At 41.9% G+C, this 22,927-nt stretch overlaps 1 protein-coding gene across 5 annotated transcripts in view; it reads right to left on the bottom strand.

Moving 5' to 3' along the window:
• Positions 1-1,863: 1,863 nt before the first annotated feature.
• The window catches only part of dennd3a (DENN/MADD domain containing 3a), a 146,658-nt gene continuing 125,594 nt past the window's right edge, over positions 1,864-22,927 (bottom strand). For all 5 annotated transcript variants that reach the window (XM_072259482.1, XM_072259475.1, XM_072259486.1 and 2 more), the window contains 2 exons: positions 3,983-4,120; positions 1,864-2,280 (listed from right to left, as the gene is read on the bottom strand). In XM_072259482.1, coding sequence (XP_072115583.1) covers positions 2,086-2,280; positions 3,983-4,120 — 333 coding nt within the window. In that variant the 3' untranslated portion in view covers positions 1,864-2,085. The remainder of the gene's footprint in view (positions 2,281-3,982; positions 4,121-22,927) is intronic.

Raw genomic sequence — 22,927 nt, 5'->3', positions numbered from 1 at the left:
CCCCTACTATTTCTGAAAGATTATTTATGTCCTCCTTAGTGAAGACAGAACTAAAGTAGTTATTCAGTTGGTCTGCCATGTCCTTGTTCTCCATGATCAATTCACCTGTTTCTGACTGTAAGGGACCTACATTTGTCTTAACCACTCTCTTTCTTTTCACATATCTATAAAAGCTTTTACAGATAGTTCTTATGTTCCCTGCCAGCTTTCTCTCATAATCTTTTTCCCCTTTCCTAATTAAGCCCTTTGTCCTCCTTTGCTGGACTCTGAATTTCTCCCAGTCCCCAGGTGTGCCACTTTTTCTGGCTAATTTGTATGTTTCTTCTTTGAAATTGATACTATCCCTAATTTCCCTTGTCAGCCACAGGTGCACTACCTTTCCTGGTTTATTCTTTTGCTAAACTGGGATGAACAATTGTTGTAGTTCATCCATGCGATCTTTAAGTGCTTGCCATTGCATATCCACCGTCAACCCTTTAAGTATCAGTTGCCAGTCTATCTTAGCCAATTCACATCTCATACCTTCAAAGTTACCCTTCTTTAAGTTCAGAACCTTTGTTACTGAATTAACTATGTCACTGTCCATCTTAATGAAGAATTCCACCATATTATGGTCACTCTTACGCAAGGGGCCTCGCACGACAAGATTGCTAACTAACCCCTCCTCATTGCTCAATACCCAGTCTAGAATGGCCTGCTCTCTAGTTGGTTCCTCGACATGTTGGTTCAGAAAACTATCCCACATACACTCCAAGAAATCCTCTTCCTCAGCACCCTTACCAATTTGGTTCACCCAATCTATATGTATATTGAAGTCACCCATTATAACTGCTGTTCCTTTATTGCACACATTTCTAATTTCCTGTTTAATGCCATCCCCAACCTCACTACTACTGTTAGGTGGCCTGTACACAACTGCCACCAGCGTTTTCTGCCCCTTAGTGTTATGCAGCTCTATCCATATTGATCCCACATCCTCCCGGCTGATATCCTTCCTTTCTATTGCGTTAATCTCCTCTCTAACCAGCAATGCCACCCCACCTCCTTTTCTTTCAAAGTCTATCCCTCCTGAATATTGAATATCCCCGAATGTTGAGCTCCCATTCTTGGTCACCCTGGAGCCATGTCTCTGTGATCCCAACTATATCATATTCATTAATAACTATTTGCACATTCAATTCATCCACCTTGTTATGAATGCTCCTTGCATTGACGCACAAAACCTTCAGGCTTGCTTTTACAGCACTCTTAGCCCTTATACAATTATGCTGAGAAGTGGCCCTTTTTGATTTTTGCCCTAGATTCGCTGGCCTGCCACTTTTACTTTTCACCTTACTACTTTTTGCTTCTACCCTCATTTTACACCCCTCTGTCTCTCTGCACTTGTTCCCATCCCCCTGCCACATTAGTTTAAATCGTCCTGAACAACAGTAGCAAATGCTCCCCCTAGGACATTGGTTCCAGTCCAGCCCAGGTGCAGACCGTCCTTTTTGTACCAGTCCCACCTCCTCCAGAACTGGTTCCAATGCCCCAAAAATTTGAATCCCTCCCCTTGCACCATTTTTCTAGCCACATATAGTGGACAGCTGTGATCCCAAATCTTACATACATTTCTGAAATCCTAAACACCTAACACCATGCACCTCAAGCCAACAGAAAAATCTACCACATCAGAAATACTCTGCAGTTCTAGTCACCCTTCTTTGGGAAGGACACGAAATACTGGAGAGGGTGCAAAGGATGTTGGCTTGGATGGAGCAATTCATTTAGGCTATAAATCTTTGTCATAGATATACTTAAGTACTAAAACAAATCATAAATCTAAAATATTAATTATTTGTCTCTCCACAAAAATTGCTCAGTATTTTCAACATTTTGTATTTACTTCAAGATATCCAAAATGTACAATATTTTGCACCAGAAATAATACTTGATTTTTTTTTTACATGAAAATTGTTACAAACATCAGGAAACCAAAAATTCACATATGTATAAAAATATAGAAGTGTCATCTTATTCCTCATTTTGATAGTATTCTTGGGGTAATACGTTTAACAGCATATTATTAGGGTAAAAAGTACACAGCTATTCTACTTTCCAAATAGCAATTTTCCCATCTTCCCTGCCGGCTCCACTCAGAACATATCTGTTTTCAGCAGAGCACAATGCTCGAACCATGTCCACGTGAGCCACCAGTTCTTTCTCCACACAGTATTTGTCTGCATCTATCACATATATTTTCCCTTTGACTTTGTCCAATCCTTTGCTTCCAATCCAGATCTGAAAGAATATTTAAAAATAGTATCAGCCAACCACAGTCTTTCAAATACATATAAACTTTGCCACTTGAAAATAATGTTTAATTTCTACCCTGGGTTTCCCTTCTGAGTGCTCTGGTTTTCTTTCCCATCCTAAACATGTGCTGGCTATTGTAAATGACTCCTTGGTTTAGGTTCATGGTAGGAAGAATCATATGGAATTTGAAGGGTGGGATGGGATACAGGCTGTGTGTTGTGGGACCATATGGGGAGGGGATGATAGGCTCATGGAAACAGGCAGGAGAAGGGATGGGAAAGGGGAAATGAAGGAAGAGGAAAATTAGGTGGCAAAATGAGTTTGTGTGTAAGAGCAGAATACCACGGGTTGTGGGTTACCTAAAATAGGAAAATTGAATGTTCAAACTTTGCTGCAGTTTCCAACATCCGCAGTCTCCTGATTCCATAAGGAAACGGAAGGTCAATGATCATTCTTGTGTTTTGATTAAATGGAGAGCCATTTCTTGAAACACTGTAATTGTATATATGAGATATTCCAGGGACGATGTGACGGGACAGTGAAAGCAGGAGATGAATGTTGGATGTGAATGATTGGTAATTCTGTGCATGGTATCAAAATTGTGGATAGTGAGGAAGAATGTCCAAGGCTTTGCAGCAAGACATAGATCAAGTGGAAAGCTGGGTAGGGCATTGGTAGATGGAAGTGTAATACAGACCAGTTTGAGGTGATGGATTTTGAGAAGTCAATAAAGAGTAAGACGTAAGTAGTAAAAGGTAGGGCACTAAGGACTGTTGATAAACAGGGAGTCCTTGAGGTTCAAGTACACAGTTTCCTGAAAATGGTAACACAAAATAATAATTACAATCAGGTTTATTACTACTGACATATGTCATGATGTTTGTTGTTTTGTATAAGCAGTACAGTGTGATAGATTGGTGATATGCTCACATATGACATGCTCACCTTCATATGTCAAGGCATAGGATATAAAAGTTAGTGTGTTATTTCAGAAAACCCACAGTATTTACAAATTGCCAAGCATATGCTGCTTGCTGAATTTAAGGGTAAATGAATTCACCCTAGCAAATCAATTTAATCAAAAGGTTTTAAAACCCAAACGACAGGAATTCTGCAGATGCTGGAAATTCAAGCAACACACATCAAAGTTGCTGGTGAACGCAGCAGGCCAGGCAGCATCTCTAGGAAGAGGTACAGTCGATGTTTCAGGCCGAGACCCTTCTCTCGGCCTGCAATGTTGACTGTATCTCTTCCTAGAGATGCTGCCTGGCCCGCTGTGTTCACCAGCAACTTTGATGTGTGTTGGTTGAATCAAAAGGTTTAGTTACTTTGCTGATACAAGCAACTCATTGGGAGACTCTGCTAAAATCACGTCAACCAGCTGAGAAAAAAAACAGCACCAATATGACGTAGAAGATATTTACAATATATGGAGTTACTTACTAGCAAGACATAGAGGATTTCAGACCAAGTGCTGATAAATGGGATTAGTATATATGGGAAAATAACAATAAGTGAGGAAAGTGAGCCAGAGGGCCTGTTGCTGGGCTGAGCGATTCTAGGATTATAAGTTGAAGAACAGTGCTGTGATTGTTAATGCGAACCTGTTCATCACCTCCTTAGAGAATAAAGCTTTATACTGTACGTTTGAATTAGTAAATATTTGACATTTAAGCCATGATATTACCTGCTTTTTAACAAATATCATGCAATTAACACTGCTACAATCTTGAAGCTGAATCTTTTGCCAGGGTTTTAATAGATTTTCCATATCCCAAAAATAAACTTCTCCTTTATCAGCACATCCAGCCACGAGTTGATTTTTCTAAAAAGACATGAAAAAATATCTGAGACAATGATATAACTTCTGCTTATTAAGTCACTAATTCAAAAGAAGACTGTGCTACCAACCCTAAAGCTGAATCATGTGTTTACATGCATTACTTCCCAACAAGCTGACTGGCTGATTAAATGAAGTACTTTTCTCATGAATTCATTAGTTATTGCAAATACCTTACATTGTTTAGTAAACTTTTTAATGAAAAGTTTAACCTCACTGGCAGTGCTTTCTTGAAAGCCAGTATTATTTGCAGTCAGCCCCTATGTTACAGGTAGGTGTGGCTGCATTCCTAGAAAATGGTCCGCATTCCGATTTTCTGCAGTTCATCAAGAAATGCAAGTTGAAAAATTTGTTTCAATTTATTTATTTTTTTCGCATACATTTCCTAAGAGCAAATTTTTATTCTATATCCCAGACTTTTTGGTAATAACAGGTAAATCCGTAAGGGAAATATTCCATCATCCCAGCTGTCGTAATGCTGGGATTGCCCATAGATTTTTCTTACGTTATCAAATACTGATTTCTAATGATTCATGGAATATTCATCCATGTGCAAATTACTTTATAAAGGCAAATCACAGAGGAAAAATTAAGAAAATAGCTATCAGACTGATAGAAAAGATAATTAGAAGCAAAGACAAAGTTTGGTCAATGAATTGAGCTTTAAGAAATGTTTGATGCCAGAGTAGTGGGTTTAAGAAGAGAATAAAAGAATGTGGAATTACATAGTTGAAGGGATACTTCCATCGAATAAGAGAATCTGGGCCAAAAATCAGAGAATTTGGGTTCATGCCTGCAGGAGCTTCATGCAAGAATATGGGAATAAACCAGTATTTCCCAAAATGGACATTATTGCCAGCCTGGGGGCAGTGGGAGCAATAAAGATAAAGGAACAGTAGAGAGGTGCATGGAAGCAAGGGGGGCAGCTGAGGGATTATATTTGTAATTTTAAAAATGAATTACTTTTTATAAGCATTTGATTCTCAGTGCCTCATAATTAATTACAATGTTCATGTAATCACTGTAGGAGCTATGTATCTATTTTCCATCTGTCTGTATTGTATATTGTGTTGCATGCTCCATTATGGGTCACAGTAATTTGTCACATGGGTCAGGGTGAGGTAGAAGCAAATAAGTATAGCTACATATTCCTTTGTCCTAGTTAGATGGTTTAGTTTGGTTAGAGGAAGCCAAAGACATGGACGATAGATTTTGTTGACTACTTAATTATGCTAATTTGAATACTAATTACTCTTATTCCACTATATCACTAATTTAATTTCATTAATTTCTAATATCGATATAAAATCGTTCAACTTTGCTGGTTTCATATTAAAGCACTAATGAGGCACTATGAACCTATGTCACATCCAACAGGTCAAAGAGCTCATGGGGACATTCGCTTACAACCTAGATACATGCTTTTTTCAGATGATAGAGGTCAATACAGTATTATTGATATGATGTGGAAGCAAAATGAAATTATAACCTTATTGGCATAACAACAATGCCTGAAAAAGCAATGCAAATCTTCAATGGTGATCCATGCAGTATCATGGATCCATGAAGGTTTTCGAAAACAGTGTTGAAGGCAAGACACACAGCCATAGTGACTGCCTCTATGTCTTTGAACAGTACACTAGGGGTCACTCTAGAGAATTTGTCAGAGGTTGCCAGCATGTTGACCCCAAAGAAAGATATGCAAAAACTAAAGCTTTACTACAGGAACGTTTTGGTAAAATTGCATCCATCTACATGTAAAAAACTCTTTCTTAGGTACCTATCAAATTTGAAGACAGGAAAGGTCTTCAAGACCACAGTTTTTTTCTTCGAGGCTATTGCAATGCCATGGAAGATGTGCCATACATGTGTGAGCTGGACATGCCTGCCAATATGTCAATGTCATAAAAAAATTTGCCTATATGGAATAAATGGAGAACAGTGGTCTATAATCTGTAAGAAAGGCATAACCTTAAGACTACTTTCACTGACATTGTTGATTTTATTGAAAGGCATGTAGGGATTGCTACACCTGGTATTTGGGAATATACAGAATGCTAAATCACCTGCAATAAGCAAAGGTGTGAACGAAACCAAGTCACAACTTTGTTCTAAGGCTAACTGAAGCAGTTTTCCCACTACTGACGCCACAATGAGAAGTAAAATTAAAACTGAACCTGGAAGAAATGGAAGGGAAATGATCTTGTCAGCCAAAGGGGTTTGGCTGATCTGCGAGGTGAAACACACATTGGATTTGTGCATTCAGCTGGAGAAAAGGGCTCACAGTGAGAAGATGGTCTTCCTAAAGGAAAATGGTGTCTGCTTTCACAAACAGAAGAAAACCTGCACGATTGAAATCCAAGCAACACACTCAAAATGCTGAGGGAACTCAGCAGGCCAGGCAGCATCTATGCAAAAGAGTCAACAATCGATGTTTCAGGCCCAGACCCTTCATCAGGACTGGAAAGGAGGAGGAGAAGTCAGAGTAAGGAGGAGGGCAGGGGAGGAGGAAGTAAAAGATGGTAGGAGATAGGTGGAACCAGGAGAGAGGGAAGGGTGAAGTAAAGAGTTGGGAAGTTGATTGGTGAAAGAGATAAAGGGTGGAGAAGGGGGGAATGTGATAGGTGAGAACAGCAGACCATGGAAGAAAGGGAAGGAGAAAGAACATCAGAGGGAGGTGATGGGCAGGTAAGGATATAAGGTGAGAGAGGGGAACAGAAATAGGGAATGCTGAAGGAAGGACGGTGGGACAATTACCAGAAGTTAGAGAAACCAATGTCCATGCCATCAAGTTGGAGGCCACCCAGATGAAATACAAGGTAACACACACAAAATGCCGGAGGAACTGAGCAGGTCAGGCAACATCTATGGAAAAAAGTACGGCCAATATTTTGAGCCGAGACCCTTCAGCAGGTCTGTAGAAAAAAAAGATGAGGAGTAGAACATAAGGTGTTGCTCCTCCAACCTGAGCATGGCTTCATCATGGCAGTAAAGGAAGCCATTGATTGACATGTCGGAATGGGAATGGGAGGTACTGATGGCATGAACATTGATTTCTCGAACATCCAGTAACTGCTCCCCCTTCCTGTTTCCCTCTCTCACCTTACACCTTTACCCGCCCATCACCTCCCTTTGGGGTTCTTCCTCCTTCCCTTTCTTCCATGGTCTTCTATCTTCTCCCATCAGATTCTCCCCTTCTGCAGCCCTTCATCTCTTTCACCCATCAACTTTCCACTTTTCTTCACCCCTTTCCCCTCTCCCACTTTCACCTATCACCTACCACCTTGTACTTCTTCCACCCCTCCTCCCATCTCCTTACTCTAATTTCTCCTCTTTTTTTCAGTCCTGACAAAGGGTTTCAGCCCAAAACATCGACTGTTTACTCTTTTCCAGCGATGCTGCCTGGCCTGCTGAGTTCCTCCAGCATTTGCATGTGTTGCTTTGGTGTCTGCTTGACTGTCGATAACGGGAAGCATCTTTCATGAAAGGTTTGCAGTGGCAAGCATACCAGCACACTTCACATTCACTCTAACAAAAAGGGTGTAGAATCAAAACAAGCCGTGAAAGAATCAGACAAAACAGTGAGTAGTGCCTTGGTATCCAGAGGCCTTACAGGGGCTGATGATCATGACGGTAAACTTCCCATAATTCCAGTACGTTTAAGAAGGGTAATAAGACAATGGTTACTTATGCTTTCCAAGATCAAGGTAGTACAGCAGTTTTCTGCACAGTGGGCCTCATGAACAAGCTCAACCTCACCCGAAAAAGGACACGCATTCTCTTATGTACCATTGATCAAAAGAAGGTAATGAGAAACTCTAATATTTCAGGACTGGAAGTCGCTGGCTTAGCTGATGAAAACTATTGTGAACTACCTAACATCTATACACAAGACAGTATGCCGGTCCATGGAGGGAACATTCAACATCAGAGGGATGCACCTCAGGGGTGTGTGCTTAGCCCACTGCTCTGCTCTCTATATACTCATGACTGTGTGGCTAGGTATAGCTCAAATCTATAAATTCGCTGATGATACAACCATTGTTGGTAAAATCTCAGGTGATGAGAGGGTGTACAGGAGTGAGATATGCCAACTAGTGAAGTGGTGTCGCAGCAACAAGCTGGCACTCAACGTCCATTATTAAGGATCTCCAGCACCCAGGGCATGCCCTTTTCTCACTGTTACCATCAAGTAGGAGATACAGAAGCCTGAAGGCACACACTCAGTGATTCAGGAACAGCTTCTTCCTCTCTGCCATCCAATTCCTAAATGGACATTGAACCCTTGGACACTACCAGGCTTCTTTTAATGTTTATTATTTTTTGCACGATTTTAATCTATTCAATATACGTATACTGTATAAACTATACTGAATAAGATTTATTCATTTTTTTTTAATGTATTGCATTGAACTTCTGCTATTAAGTTAACAAATTTCACGTCACATGCCAGTGATAACCTGATTCTGATCTCCAGAGATGGTCTCACCTGAAACATGTACATTTGACAGAGCTTAATTCAGAAAATGAGCTGCTGATGGGGACAAATGTGCCTAAAGCACTGGAGCCATTGCAACTGATTCACAGTGTTAATGATAAACTTCATGTGATTAAAACATTGGGCTGGACTGTGAATGAACGACTGAAAGAGGACAATGGTGATGGGAGGGACTGTGCACAGCCTGAGCTGACAGGTAACAGGATCTCAATTTTGAAATTGGATAAACTTTGACAGCAGAAGTTCAAGGAAGACTTCTTTGAATGTAATCAGGATGAACGACCTGATCTTTCAAGGGAAGGCCACAAGTTCACGGAGCTGGTTGCGGATCCTGCAAAACTGGTCGATGGCCATTACTAGGTCAGTTTGCCTTTGAGAAAGAAGAGGATTAGCATGACAAACAACAGGAAGATTGTAGAACAATGTGCACTAAATCTAAGGAAAAGGTTTAAAAGAAGAATTTGACATTTCTTATTGACAAAACAGCTTTCATGATGGATGTCATCCCCAAAGGTTACGCAAAAAGCGTGCCAGCAGAAGATCTGGAATGCAGCGATGGGGAAAGTCTGGTATATTCCACATCATGGTGTAGAGCACCCCAGAAAAGGGAAACTTTGTGTTGTGTTTGACTGTGGAGCAACTTTTCAGGATATATCTTACACAAGGACCAGACCTTACTAACTCACTGACTGCAGTCATAACCAGGCTCAGAAAAGAACCAGTGGTGATCATGGCAGGTACTGAATCAATATTTCAACAGGTTAAAGTACCAGCAGAAGATGCAGGTCTGCTGAGGTTTCTCTGGTGACCTGTTAGTGACCTCAGCTTTGGAGCAACTTAATCACTGAGCTGTGCCAAATCCGCTCTTAAGAAATGCGCAGAAGATAATACAGAATAGTTCAGCTGCGAGATGGTGGAAAAGGTTTTGCATTGCTTCTATGTTGACAACTGCCTTGTGTCAGCATCCTTGGAGGAAGAAGCGGTGTCTCTCTATCATGACCTTGTATCCATTTGTTTTAAAGACGGCCTTCAACTCTCAAAGTGGATAAACAACAGACATAGTGTACTAGCTGTGATAACAGAAGAGCAAAGAGTGAAAGACATGAAGGATTTGGATTAGAATCAAGATATACCTTCAGTGGAGTGATACTGGATGTGTAATACTGTGTTCAGTTTAATATTTTCTAGAGTTAATCCAACCTAAACCACTCACCAGTAGGGGATCTTCTGCACAGTTTGTTCTATCTATGATCCTTCTGGAATCTTGAGTCCACTGGTACTATTTGCTAAGATGATCATACAAGATCTAGGTAAGAAAGATCTTGGCTGGGATGAAATTATACCAATGTCAGTTGCTTATGAGTGGACAAGCCAGCTGCAAGAACTCTGGCAGCTGGAAGGCTTCAAGCTTGTTAAATGTTGGAAGCTCCTGTATTTTGGACAAGTTGCTGCTGCACAGTTCTACTACTTTATAGATGAAAGCAAAGATAGCTATGGAGCCGTGACCTACCTGTAAGGGGGTTTTGACTTTTATGTTACTGCGGAGGCTAATTAAAAAGGCCTCTTTGTTATGTTAATCTGGGGAATGCAGCTTTGTTGTGTTAAACGCTGAGAAAGTTTGCGTTAGCAGCTTGTTTTTGTTTAGAGTGTGATAAGAGGATGCTTTTAACCAATTGGGATAGTTGTTATGGTTTTGGTGTATTTGAAGATACTGTATGCGCGGGGTTTTGGGGCAGAAGGCGGGAGAGCGAGACAGAGGATGGACGACGTGCTGTGATGTCCGCTAAGGGGGTCGGACCCCGAGGAGGGCAGGGTGGGGTACCTCACACAGCATCCACACAAACTAATTACCCAGTTTTGCGGGACCGAGGCTGTTTCCCTAGACGACAGCAAGCCGAGCAACTCTGAGGGTGGCCGGGGGGGCTACATACCTATGGTTGCACAACACCTGCTCTCAGGAGCATAATGCATTTATCATGGGAAAATCTAGGGTAGCTTCACAGAAGTCAGTTTCCATCCTTCATATGGAGTTCACTGTTGCTACAATGGCAAGCCATAGGGACACATTGTGGAAGAAGGAGTTGCACATGCAGCTTCATGGCTCAGTTTTTTGGACTGACAGTACTTCTGTGCTGAAATACATCAAGAATGAAACCTCCAGGTTCCCAACCTTTTTTGCAAACAGAGTTTTAGAATTCTTAAGGTCTCACAGGCATCACAATTGAGGTATGTAAACACTAGGACCTCAGTATCTTCTTCAGCCTGAAAGGGAATGGCTTGTGAATCACAATTGTTTTAAGACCATAAGACAAAGGAGCAGAAGTCGGCCATTCGGCCTATCAAGTCTGCTCCGCCATTTTATCATGAGCTGATCCATTCTCCTATTTAGTCCCACTCCCCCGCCTTCTCACCATAACCTTTGATGCCCTGGCTACTCAGATACCTATCAATCTCTGTCTTAAATACATCCAATGATTTGGCCTCCACTGCCACCCGTAGTAACAAATTCCATAGATTCACCACCCTCTGACTAAAAAAATTTCTTGGCATTTCTGTTCTGAATGGGCGACCTTCAATCCTTAAGTCATGCCCTCTCGTACTAGACTCCTCCATCATGGGAAACAACTTTGCCACATCCACTCTGTCCATGCCTTTTAACATTCGAAATGTTTCTATGAGGTCTCCCCTCATTCTTCTAAACTCCAAGGAATACAGTCCAAGAGCGGACAAATGTTCCTCATATGTTAACCCTCTCATTCCTGGAATCATTCTAGTGAATCTTCTCTGTACCCTCTCCAACGTCAGCACATCCTTTCTTAAATAAGGAGACCAAAACTGCCCACTGTACTCCAAGTGAGGTCTCACCAGTACCTTATAGAGCCTCAACATCACATCCCTGCTCCTGCATCCCTATTCCTCTAGAAATGAATGCCAACATTGCATTCGCCTTCTTCACTGCCGACTCAACCTGGAGGTTAACTTTAAGGGTATCCTGTATGAGGACTCCCCAAGTCCCGTTGCATCTCAGAACTTTGAATTCTTTCCCCATTTAAATAATAGTCTGCCCGTTTATTACTTCTGCCAAAGTGCATAACCATACACTTTCCAACATTGTACTTCATTTGCCACTTCTTTGCCCATTCTTCCAATCTATCCAAGTCTCTCTGCAGACTCTCCCTTTCCTCAGCACTACTGGCCCCTCCACCTATCTTTGTATCGTCAGCAAACTTAGCCACAAAGCCATCTATTCCATAATCCAAATCAATGATGTACAATGTAAAAAGAAGTGGCCCCAACACAGACCCCGTGGAACACCACTGGTAACCGGCAGCCAACCAGAATAGGATCCCTTTATTCCCACTCTGTTTCCTGCCAATCAGCCAACGCTCTATCCATGTATGTAACTTTCCCATAATTCCATGGGCTCTTATCTTGTTAAATAGCCTCATGTGTGGCACCTTGTCAAAGGCCTTCTGAAAATCCAAATATACAACATCCACTGCATCTCCCTTGTCTAGCCTACTGGTAATTTCCTCAAAAAATTGTAATAGGTTTGTCAGGCAGTATTTTCCTTTAAGGAATTCATGCTGAGTTCTGCCTATCTTGTCATATGCCTCCAGGTACTCTGTAACCTCATCCTTGACAATCAACTCCAACAACTTCCCAACCACCGATGTCAAGCTAACAGGTCTATAATTTCCTTTTTGCTTCCTTGCCCCCTTCTTAAATAGCGGAGTGACATTTGCAATCTTCCAGTCCTCCGGAACCATGCCAGAATCTATCGACTTTTGAAAGATCATTGCTAACGTCTCCGCAATCTCCACAGCTACTTCCTTCAGAACACGTGGGTGCATTCCATCTGGTCTGGGAGATTTATCTACCTTTAGACTATTCAGGTTCCTGAGTACTTTCTCTGTTGTAATTGTGACTGCGCACACTTCTCTTCCCTGCCACCCTTGAGTGTCCGGTATACTGCTGATGTCTTCCTCAGTGAAGACTGATGCAAAATACTCGTTCAGTTCCTCTGCCATCTCCTTATCTCCCATTACAATTTCGCCAGCATCATTTTCTATTGGTCCTATATCTACTCTCACCTGTCTTTTACTCTTTATATACTTGAAAAAGCTTTTAGTATCCTCTTTGATATTATTTGCTAGCTTCCTTTCATAGTTAATCTTTTCCCTCTTAATGACCTTCTTAGTTTCCTTTCGTAAGGTTTTAAAAACTTCCCAATCCTCTATCTTCCCACTAATTTTTGCTTCCTTGTATGCCCTCTCCTTTGCTTTAATTTTGGCTTTGACTTCTCTTGTCAACCACGGTTGCATCCTTTTTCCATTCGAAAATTTCTTCTTTTTTGGAATATATCTGTCTTGCACCTTCCTCACTTCTCGCATAAACTCCAGCCACTGCTGCTCTGCTGTCTTTCCCGCCAGTGTCCCTTTCCAGTCAACTTTGGCCAGTTCCTCTCTCATGCCACTGTAATTTCCTTTACTCCACTGAATTACCGACACATCAGATTTCTGCTTCCACAGTGAACTCAATCATGTTATGATCACTGCCTCCTAAGGGTTCCTTCACCTCAATCTCTCTAATCACCTCCGGTTCATTACACAATACCCAATCCAGTACAGCCGATCCCCTAGTGGGCTCAACAACACGCTTTTCTAAAAAGCCATCTCGCAGACATTCTACAAATTCTCTCTCTTGAGATCCAGTGCCGACCTGATTTTCCCAATCCACTCGCATGTTAAAATCCCCCACAATTATCATAACACTGCCCTTCTGACAAGCCTTCTGTATTTCCTGTTGTAATTAGTAGTCCACATCCCTGCAGCTGTTTGGAGGCCTATAAACAACTGCCGTCAGGGTCCTTTTACCCCTGCAATTTCTTAGCTCAACCCATAAAGATTCTGCAGCGTCCAATCCTATGTCACCTCTTTCTAATGATTTAATATCATTCCTTACCAATAAAGCCACGCCTCCCCCTCTGTCTACCTTCCTATCTTTCCGATAGGAAGAACTTGGAGAACTTCTGCTAGATGATGGAAGTCAAGAGAAGTGTTACAATGAATGCTGTGTAGGCTTGAAAGGAGATGGACATGGTAACACATATAATCTATCACTTCTCATCTTGGACCCATTTGAGGAAGAGAGTGCCCTGGATGCTGAGATTTAAGAACCTGCTTGTTTCTTAGTCAGAAGAGGAAGCAATTGAACATTGCACTTGCTCAGTACGACCTAAATGAAGAGATGAAAGAATACAAGAGTAGTCATTGGACAGAGAGATTGAAAAGGCCAAATGTCAGATTTGCTAAGGTTGTCCTTCAGTGCAACAGCTCAAATGAGAGGCTACAATGGAGATCATCCGGTTATGCCAAAGAAGGTGATTTCCAGATGAATTCTCAAGTTTGCAAGGGGAAGAAACTGAGAAAAGGAACGGTCTTATTTTTAAGCTCAATCCAGTACAAAGATGGTGGCTTGAGAGCTGGTAGATGGTTTAGTAAGGCAGCCATGCCTGAAGAATGTAAACATCCTGTTATACTGGCAAAGGATCTCCATATCTCAGACATCATTGTGAGGCATGAACATCATGAGGTGGGACATGGTTCTGCCAAAAGTACTGGATTCCTGGTGCTAATACAGCTATAAGAAAAGCCCTGTTGAAGTGTTCTTTGTTAATGCATTTTGAGGCAAGACAAGGACAGGTTCGTGAACTGCGGTCTGATCATGTGACAAGCTTTGTTGGAGTTGAGTAGGAGCTGAGAGAAGCCATTGAGAAATGGAACCATCCACGAATCAATGATGTTCTGTACTTAATCCGGAGACGGACAAGGAGTCTATAGAAGTGAGGCAAAGCAGCATCAACTTCATGGACCCTATACCGATTACAGAGGAAGGAATTGTTTGCTGTCCTGAGGCAAATTAGAGTGGATAAATCCCCAGGGGTGACAAGGTGTTCCCTCAGACCCTGCAGGAGGCAAGTGCAAAAATTTCTGGGGCCCTAACAGAGATATTTAAATCATTCTTAGCGACAGGTGAAGAACCAGAGGATTGATGGATAGCAAATGTTTAAGAAAAGCTCTAAAAATGAACCAGAATATTACAGGCCAGTGAACCTGACATCAGTGATGGGAAAGTTATTGGAAGGTATTCTAAGGGACTGGATATATGAGTATTTAGATAGACATGGACTGATTAAGAATAGTCAGCATGGCTTCATGTGTGATAGGTCATGTCCAACCAATCTTTTAGAGTTTTTCGAGAAAGTTGCCAGGAAAGTTGATGAAGGCAAGGCAATGGATGTAATCTATATGTACTTTAGCAAGGCATTTGACAAGGTCCAGCATGGGAGGTTGGTTAAGAAGGTTCAGTCGCTCAGCATTCAAGATGAAGTAGGAAATTAGACTACACTTTGGCTTTGTGGGAGAAGTCAGAGAGTAGGTGGTTGCCTCTCTGAATGGAGGCATGACTAGTGGAGTGCTGCAGGGAACAATGCTGGATCCGTTGTTGTTTGTCATCTATATAAACGATCTGTATAATAATGTTATTAACTGGATCAGCAACTTTGTGGATGACACCAGGATTGGGGATATATTGGACAGCAAAAAGGGTTATCATGGCATGCAGCAGGATATGGACTAGCTGGAAAAATGGCAGATGGAATTTAACACAGACAAATGTGAGGTGTTCCACTTTGATAGAGCCAACCAGGGTAGGGCTTATACAGTACAGTACGGCACTGAAGAGTGCAGTAGAACAAAGGATCTGGGAATTCAGGTCCATAATTTATTGAAAGTGGCATTACAAGTAGAGAGAGTCATAAGGAAAGCTTTTAGCACAGTGGCCTTCATAAATCAAGGTACTGAGTACAGAAGATGGGATGTTATGTTGAAGTTGTACAAGACATTGCTGAGGCCTAATTTGGAGTATTGTGTGCAGTTTTGATTACCTATTTGCAGGAAAGATGAAAATAATGTTGAAAGAGTACAGAAAAAAATTGTAAGGATGTTGCCGGTAGTGGCAGACCTGAGTTATAAGGAAAGATTGAATAGGTTAGGACTTTATTCCTTAGAATGTAGAGGACTGAGGGAAGATTTGAAAGAGGTATACAAAATTATGAAGGGTATAGATAAGATAAATGCAAGCAGGCTTTTTCCACTGAGGTTGGGTGGGACTACAGCTAGAGGTGAAAGAGGAAAAGTTTAAGGGGAACATGAGGGGAAACCTCTTCACTCAAAGGATCATGAGAGTGTGGTACAAACTGCCAGTGCAAGAGATGCATGCGAGTTCAATTTCAATGTATAAGAAAAGTCTGGATAGGTCCATGGATGGTAGAGTTATGCAAGGCTATGGTCTCGCTGCAGATCAATGGAAGTAGACAGTTTAAGTGGTTTGGAATGGACTAGTTGGGACAAAGGGCCTGTTTCTGTGCTGTACTCATCTATGACTCCATGAACCTACCCCTATGGTCCTTCTCATCAATTATAAGTATATTGTTTTGGATACTGTTGAGTGGGATGATCTATCATGGGGAGCCACAGCTAATCGGTCTTTGGCACTGAGCCTAGCACTGTGGCTCAGAAGAGAAGGGAGGTGAAGAGAACTACAGTGCTGTCAGAAGAGTCCATGGATAGAGGAATAGAGGTGAGATTCTGTGGACGCGATAGGACACAGCCGGATAGTATGTTGCCTCCCGAGTGCCAGGGTCAGGGACATCTCACATCAGCATTTTAAAGCAGGAGGGTGAGCAGTCAGAAGTCTTGATACATATTGACACCAATGACATAGGTAGGAAATGCGAGGAGGTCCTTAGGGAGCTAGGTAGAAAGCTGAAAAGCAGGACCACCAGGGTAGTAACCTCTGGATTACTGCTTGTGCCATATGACAGCTAGGGTAACAATTGGTACATTTGGCAGATAAACGCATGGCTGAGGAACTGGTGCAGGGGGCAGGCATTCAGATTTCTGGATTACTGGGATCTCTTCTGGGGAAGGTATGACCTGTTTAAAACAAAAGGGGGGAAAGGGGGATCGGTTACACCTGAACCCAAGGGGGACCAATATGCTTGTGGGCAGATTTGCTAGAGCTGCTTGGGAGGGTTTAAACTATTTTGGCAGGGGGATGGGAACCTTAGTGATAGGGCTGAGGATAGGGCTGTTGGTTTACAAACAGAGGCGGTGTGCAGTGAGACTGCTAGCAAGCACAGGCTAGTGATAGGGCAAAATTGCAGTCAACAGGATGAACTGAAATGTAAAATGGGGACAAAATTGAAAAAGGTGATGAATATAATACTGAAGGTGTTCTATCTGAATGCACGCTGTATACGAAGTCAGCTAGATGAACTTGTAGCACAGTTAGAGATTGGCAGGTATGACGTTGTGCGCAACACTGAGTTGTGGCAGAAAGAAGATTACAACTAGAAGCTTAACATCCAAGGATACACATTGTATTTAAGGGACAGGCAGGTAGACAGAGGGGATGGGGCGGCTCTGTTGGTAAAAAATGAAATCAAATCCTCAGAAAGAGGTGACATAAGATCAGAAGGTGCAGAATCCTTGTGGGTAGAGGTAAGAAACTGCAAGGATGAGAAGACCCTGATAGAAATTTATCCACACCTCTGAATTGTAGCAAATTACAACAGGAGACAGAAAAGGCACATCAAAAGGGCAATGATACAATAGTGATGGGTGATTTCAATGTGCAGGAAGAATGGGAAAATCAGGCTGGTGCTAGATCCCAGGAGGAGTATTTATAGAATGCCTACAAGATGGCTTTTTAGAGCAGCTCATGGTGGAGGCCACTGGGATTAGCTATTCTGGATTGGGTGTTGTACAATGAACTGGAATTGATTAGGGCGCTTAAGATAAAAGAACCCTGAGGGGAAGGTAATCATAATATGATAAAATTAATCCAGCAATTTGAGAGGGAGGAGCTAAAGTCAATTGCATAAGTATTACAGTGGAGTAAAGGAAATTACAGAGGTACAGGTACGGAGCTGGCCAAAGTTCATTGGAAGCAGGGATGGCAGCAGAGTAGCAATTTCTGGTATTTCTGGGAGCAATTTGGAAGGTGCAGGATAGATATATCCAAAAGAAGTAGTAGTGTTTCTAAAGGCTTACAGGGGAAGTCAGAGCCAACATAAAAGCAAAAGAGAGGCCATATAACAGAGCAAAAAAATTAGTGGGAAATTAATGGATTAAAAACCAATAGACGTCAACTAAAAAAGTCATAAAGAAGGGAAAAGATGGAATACAAAGATAAGCTAGCCAAAATATTAAAGAGTATACTAAAGGTTTCTTCAGATTTATAAAGAGTAAAAGACAGGCAAGAGTAAATATCAGACCACTGAAAAATGATGTGGAAAGGTAGAAATGGGGGATAGAGAAATGGCAGACAGACTAAGTATTTTGCATCAGTGTTCACTGTGGAAGACACTAGCAGGGAGTGTCAGGGCGCAGAACTGACTGCAGTTGCCATTACTAAGGAGAAGGTGCTTTTGAAACCAAAAGGTCTGAAGGTAGATAAATCACCTGACCAGATGGAACACCCCAGAGTTCTGAAAGAGGTGCAGAAGAGATTGTAGAGGCATTAATAATGATCTTTCAAGAATCAACAGATTCTGGAATGGTTCTGGAGGACTAAAAAATTGCAAATGTCACTCCACTCTTTAAGAATGGAGAGAGGTAGAAGGAAGGAAATTATAGGCCAGTTAGTTAATCTGACTTCAATGGTTGGGAAGATGTTGGAGTTGATTAAGGGTATGGTTTCGGGGTACTTGGAGGCACATGATAAAATAAGCCGAAGTCAATCTACATGGTTTCCTTAAGGGAAAATCTTGCAATTCTTTGAAGAAATAACAAGCAGGATAGACAAAGGAAAATCAGTAGATGCTGTGTACTTGGATTTTCAGAAGGCCTTTGACAAGGTGTCACACATGTGGCTGCTTAACAAGTTAAGAACCCATGGTATTATATGAAAGATACTGGCATAGATAGAGTATGGGCTGACTGGCAGGACGCATAGACTGGGAATAAAGAGGGCCTTTTCTGCTTATCCGCAAGGTTCAGTGTTGGGACAGCTTCTTTTCGTGTTATACTTCAATGATTTGGATGAAGAAATTGATGGCTTTGTGGACAAGTTTGCAGATGATACAAAGATAGGTGGAGGGGCAAGTAGCATTGAGGAAACAAGAGAAGCTGCAGAAGGACTTGGACAGATTAGGAGAATGGGCAAAGAAGTGACAGATGGAATATAGTGTCGGGAAGTGTATGGTCATGTACTTTGGTAGAAGAAATAAAAGCATAGACTATTTTCTAAATATCGAGAAATCTATCAAATGTCGAAAGGCCTCAACAGAGTGGATGGAGAGGTTGATAGATTCTTGATTAGCTAGCGCATGAAGGGTTACAAGGAGAAAGCAGAAGATTAGGGTTAGAGAAAAATGAATCAGCCATGATGAAATGGCATAATTCTTGTGTCTTATGGCCTAATGAGGAACAAACAGGAAGATTAGAGGAAGAATTATTCTTGCTACAGAATGATTTTGAGCTGAAGCTGATGTTCAAAAAAATCATATCAAGATTTTCGGTTGCAGAAAGAAATCTCTGAATGCTGTACTGCACTGTGGAAAATGTTAAGATGTTCTTCATTGCCTTTCCAGCATATTTAGCAGAGTGCGGTTTCAAAGCAGTTGCCCAACTTCTTTCAAAACAAAGAAAAAGACAGCAAATTACTGAACCATGGCGATCTGAGACTTCTTTCTGAGTAACATTCAGCCTGATGTAGAGAACAGGGGTGCAGTGCTAGCCGGAGTGCATCCGGCACCTCTAAGAAAAAAGCCAAAATAAACAAGCTACTTAATTAGGTGCCGCCCAGGGTGATTTGAGTATCTCAAAAACTGCTCATCTCCTGGGATTTTTACGCACAACAGACTCTGGAGTTTACAGAGAATGGTGCCAAAAACAAAAAAAACATCCAGCGAGTGGATTTAACAAGATGTTTTTGCTCACAGAACAGCCACTCGCTGGATGTTTTTTTGTTTTTGGCACCATTCTCTGTAAACTCCAGAGTCTGTTGTGCGTAAAAATCCCAGGAGATCAGCAGTTTCTGAGATACTCAAATCACCCTGAATGGCACCTAATTGATTAGCTTGTTTATTTCAGCTTTTTTCTTAAAAGAAGTACCGGACACGCTCCGGCTAGCACTGCACCCCTGGTAGAGAAGCAAATAATCCTGCACCAAGCCCATCCATCTCATTGAATGGTGAAAAAGCAATGAAGTAGTGAATAGTTGGACTACTAATGTACACTCTAAAATCGTTGATGAAAATTGTTTTTATTGTAATTAAATAAATACTTTTATTTGTAGCTTCAAACAGATTTGAATAAATTTCGTAATTATTTGTCATTGCTTTGAATTTGTAGTTCCTATTTCCTTTCAGTGTGCTTCGTAAATGAAAATTCATTATAGGGAACCATGGGAATAGATAGGTATAAAAAGGAAAATTAGTATTTTTAAACTGGGGGTACAGAACATTGTGTTGTGGGACTAAGTACAGGAAAGTAAGCAGACTTGCAGGGTAAAAATACGTAAGAGTTTGATAGCCACTTGAATGGGGAGTTCATTTGAGGAACAGACTGAAGTGGGGATGGAGCTGGATAAAGTTTCAAGTTTGGAGGTAAATAGCCAATCTTTGTAACTGAAATATTTGACATAAGAATTGTGTGGACACAAAATCTGAGAACAGTCTTTCAAAAGAAGAGGGGATACAATTGTTAGGAGGAATGGGGCCCTCACTTGATGATATAAAATGACAACGGTTTAAAAAGTTTGTCTGTTTGGCGAGGTAAGTGGGTGAGTAGACTTATTTTTTCTGTTTCATTCCTGTAGAATTAGGTAGCATGCCTGCAGGGTTAGTGCTTTGTTCAGGGTGTCAGACGTGGGAATCCTGGGAGACCTCCAGCCTCCCTGATGACCACATCTGCGCCAGGTGCACCGAGATGCAGCTCCTCAGAGACCATGTTAGGGATCTGGAGCTGCAGCTTGATGACCTACTGCTTATCAGGGAAAGTGAAGAGGTGATAGACAGGAGCTACAGGGAGGTAGTCATCCCTAGGCTACAGGAGTCAGAAAACTGGGTCACTGTCAAGAGAGGGAAGGGAATGCCCGGATAGTAGAGAGCATACCTGTGGCTGTCCCCCTCAGCAACAAATATCTTGGTCTGGATGCTGTTGAGGGGGATGACCTGACAGGGGACGCCCACGGTGACCGGGTCTCTGGCACTGAGCCTGGCGCTGTTGTGCAGGACAGAAGGAGGGAGAAGAGAAATGCGGTAGTCGTAGGGGATTCCATAGTCCGGGGAACAGACAGGAGATTCTGTGAGCCTGACAGAGATACCCGCATGGTGTGTTGCCTCCCAGGTGCCAGGGTACAGGATGTCTCAGATCAGGTCCTGAATATTCTAAAGGGGGAGGGTGAGCAGTCAGTTGTCTTGGTACATGTTGGTAACAATGACATAGATAGGACAAAGGAGGAGGTCCTGAAGAGAGATTTCCAGGAGTTAGGAAGGAAGCTGAGAAGCAGGACCTCCAGGGTAGTAATCTCGGGATTGCTACCTGTGCCACGTGCTAGCAAGGGCAAGAATAGTCTGATCAGGCAGATGAATGCGTGGCTGAGAGACTGGTGTAGGGGGCAGGGTTTCAGATTCTTGGATAATTGGGATCTCTTCTGGGGGAAGTATGACCTGTTCAAAAAGGACAGGTTACACCCGAACCCGAAGGGGACCAATATCCTGGTGGGAAAGTTTAATAGAGCTGTTCGGGAGGGTTTAAACTAATTTGGCAGGGGGATGGGAACCGGAATGATAGAGCGGAGGAAGGGGAAAACAGAAATAAATCTAAGATAGTGAGCAGTAAAGATGTCAGGAAAGACAGGCAAGTGATGGGGCAAATTTGTAGCCATTGGGATGAGTTGCAGTGCAATAAAGTTGCAGTGAAATCAAAGCAAAAAGTATCAAATACTGGTCTTAAGGTGTTGTATTTAAATGCACGCAGCATAAGGAATAAGGTGGATGATCTTGTTGTACAGCTACAGATTGGCAGGTATGATATTGTGGCCATCACTGAGACCTGGCTAAAGGATGCATGTCGCTGGGAGCTGAACGTCCAAGGATACACGGTGTATCGGAAGGATAGGAAGGTAGGCAGAGGGAGAGGCATGGCTTTATTGGTAAGAAATGATATTAAATCATTAGAAAGAGGTGATATAGGATTGGAAGGTGCAAAATCTTTATGGGTTGAGCAAAGAAATAGCAGGGGTAAAAGGACCCTGATGGCAGTTATTTATAGGCCCCCAAACAGCTGCAGGGATGTGGACTACAAATTACAACTGGAAATAGAAAAGGCTTGTCAGAAGGGCAGTGTTATGATAATTATGGGGGATTTTAACATGCGAGTAGATTGGGAAAATCAGGTCAGCACTGGATCGCAAGAGAATTTGTAGAATGTCTGCGAGTTGGCTTTTTAGAACAGCTTGTTGTTGAGCCCACTAGGAGATCGGCTGTACTGGATTGGGTATTGTGTAATGAACCGGAGGTGATTAGAGAGATTGAGGTGAAGGAACCCTTAGGAGACAGTGAACATAGCATGATTGAGTTCACTGTGAAATTAGAAAAAGAGAAGCCGAAATCTGATGTGTCAATATTTCAGTGGAGTAAAGAAAATTACAGTGGCATGAGAGAGGAACTGGCCAAAGTTGACTGGAAAGGGACACTGGTGGGAAAGACAGCAGAGCAGCAGTGGCTGGAATTTATGCGAGAAATGAGGAATGTGCAAGACAGGTATATTCCAAAAAAGAAGAAATTTTCGAGTGGGAAAAGGATGCAACCGTGGTTGACAAGAGAAGTCAAAGCCTAAGTTAAAGCAAAGGAGAGGGCATACAAGGAAGCAAAAATTAGAGGGAAGACAGATTGGGAAGTTTTTAAAACCTTACAAAAGGAAATCAAGAAGGTCATTAAGAGAGAAAAGATTAACTATGAAAGGAAGCTAGCAAATAATATCAAAGAGGACACTAAAAGCTTTTTCAAGTATATAAAGAGTAAAAGACAGATGAAAGTAGATATAGGACCGATAGAAAATGATGCTGGAGAAATTGTAATGGGAGATAAGGAGATGGCAGAGGAACTGAACGAGTATTTTGCATCAGTCTTCACTGAGGAAGAATCAGCAGTTTACCAGACACTCAAGGGTGGCAGGGAAGAGAAGTGCGCGCAGTCACAATTACGACACAGAAAGTAC

The sequence above is a fragment of the Mobula birostris genome, chromosome 1 (assembly GCF_030028105.1).
Source record: "Mobula birostris isolate sMobBir1 chromosome 1, sMobBir1.hap1, whole genome shotgun sequence".
NCBI lineage: Eukaryota > Metazoa > Chordata > Chondrichthyes > Myliobatiformes > Myliobatidae > Mobula > Mobula birostris.
Note: the sequence above shows the minus strand (reverse complement) of the source record. Positions and strands in the feature narration are given on the sequence as shown.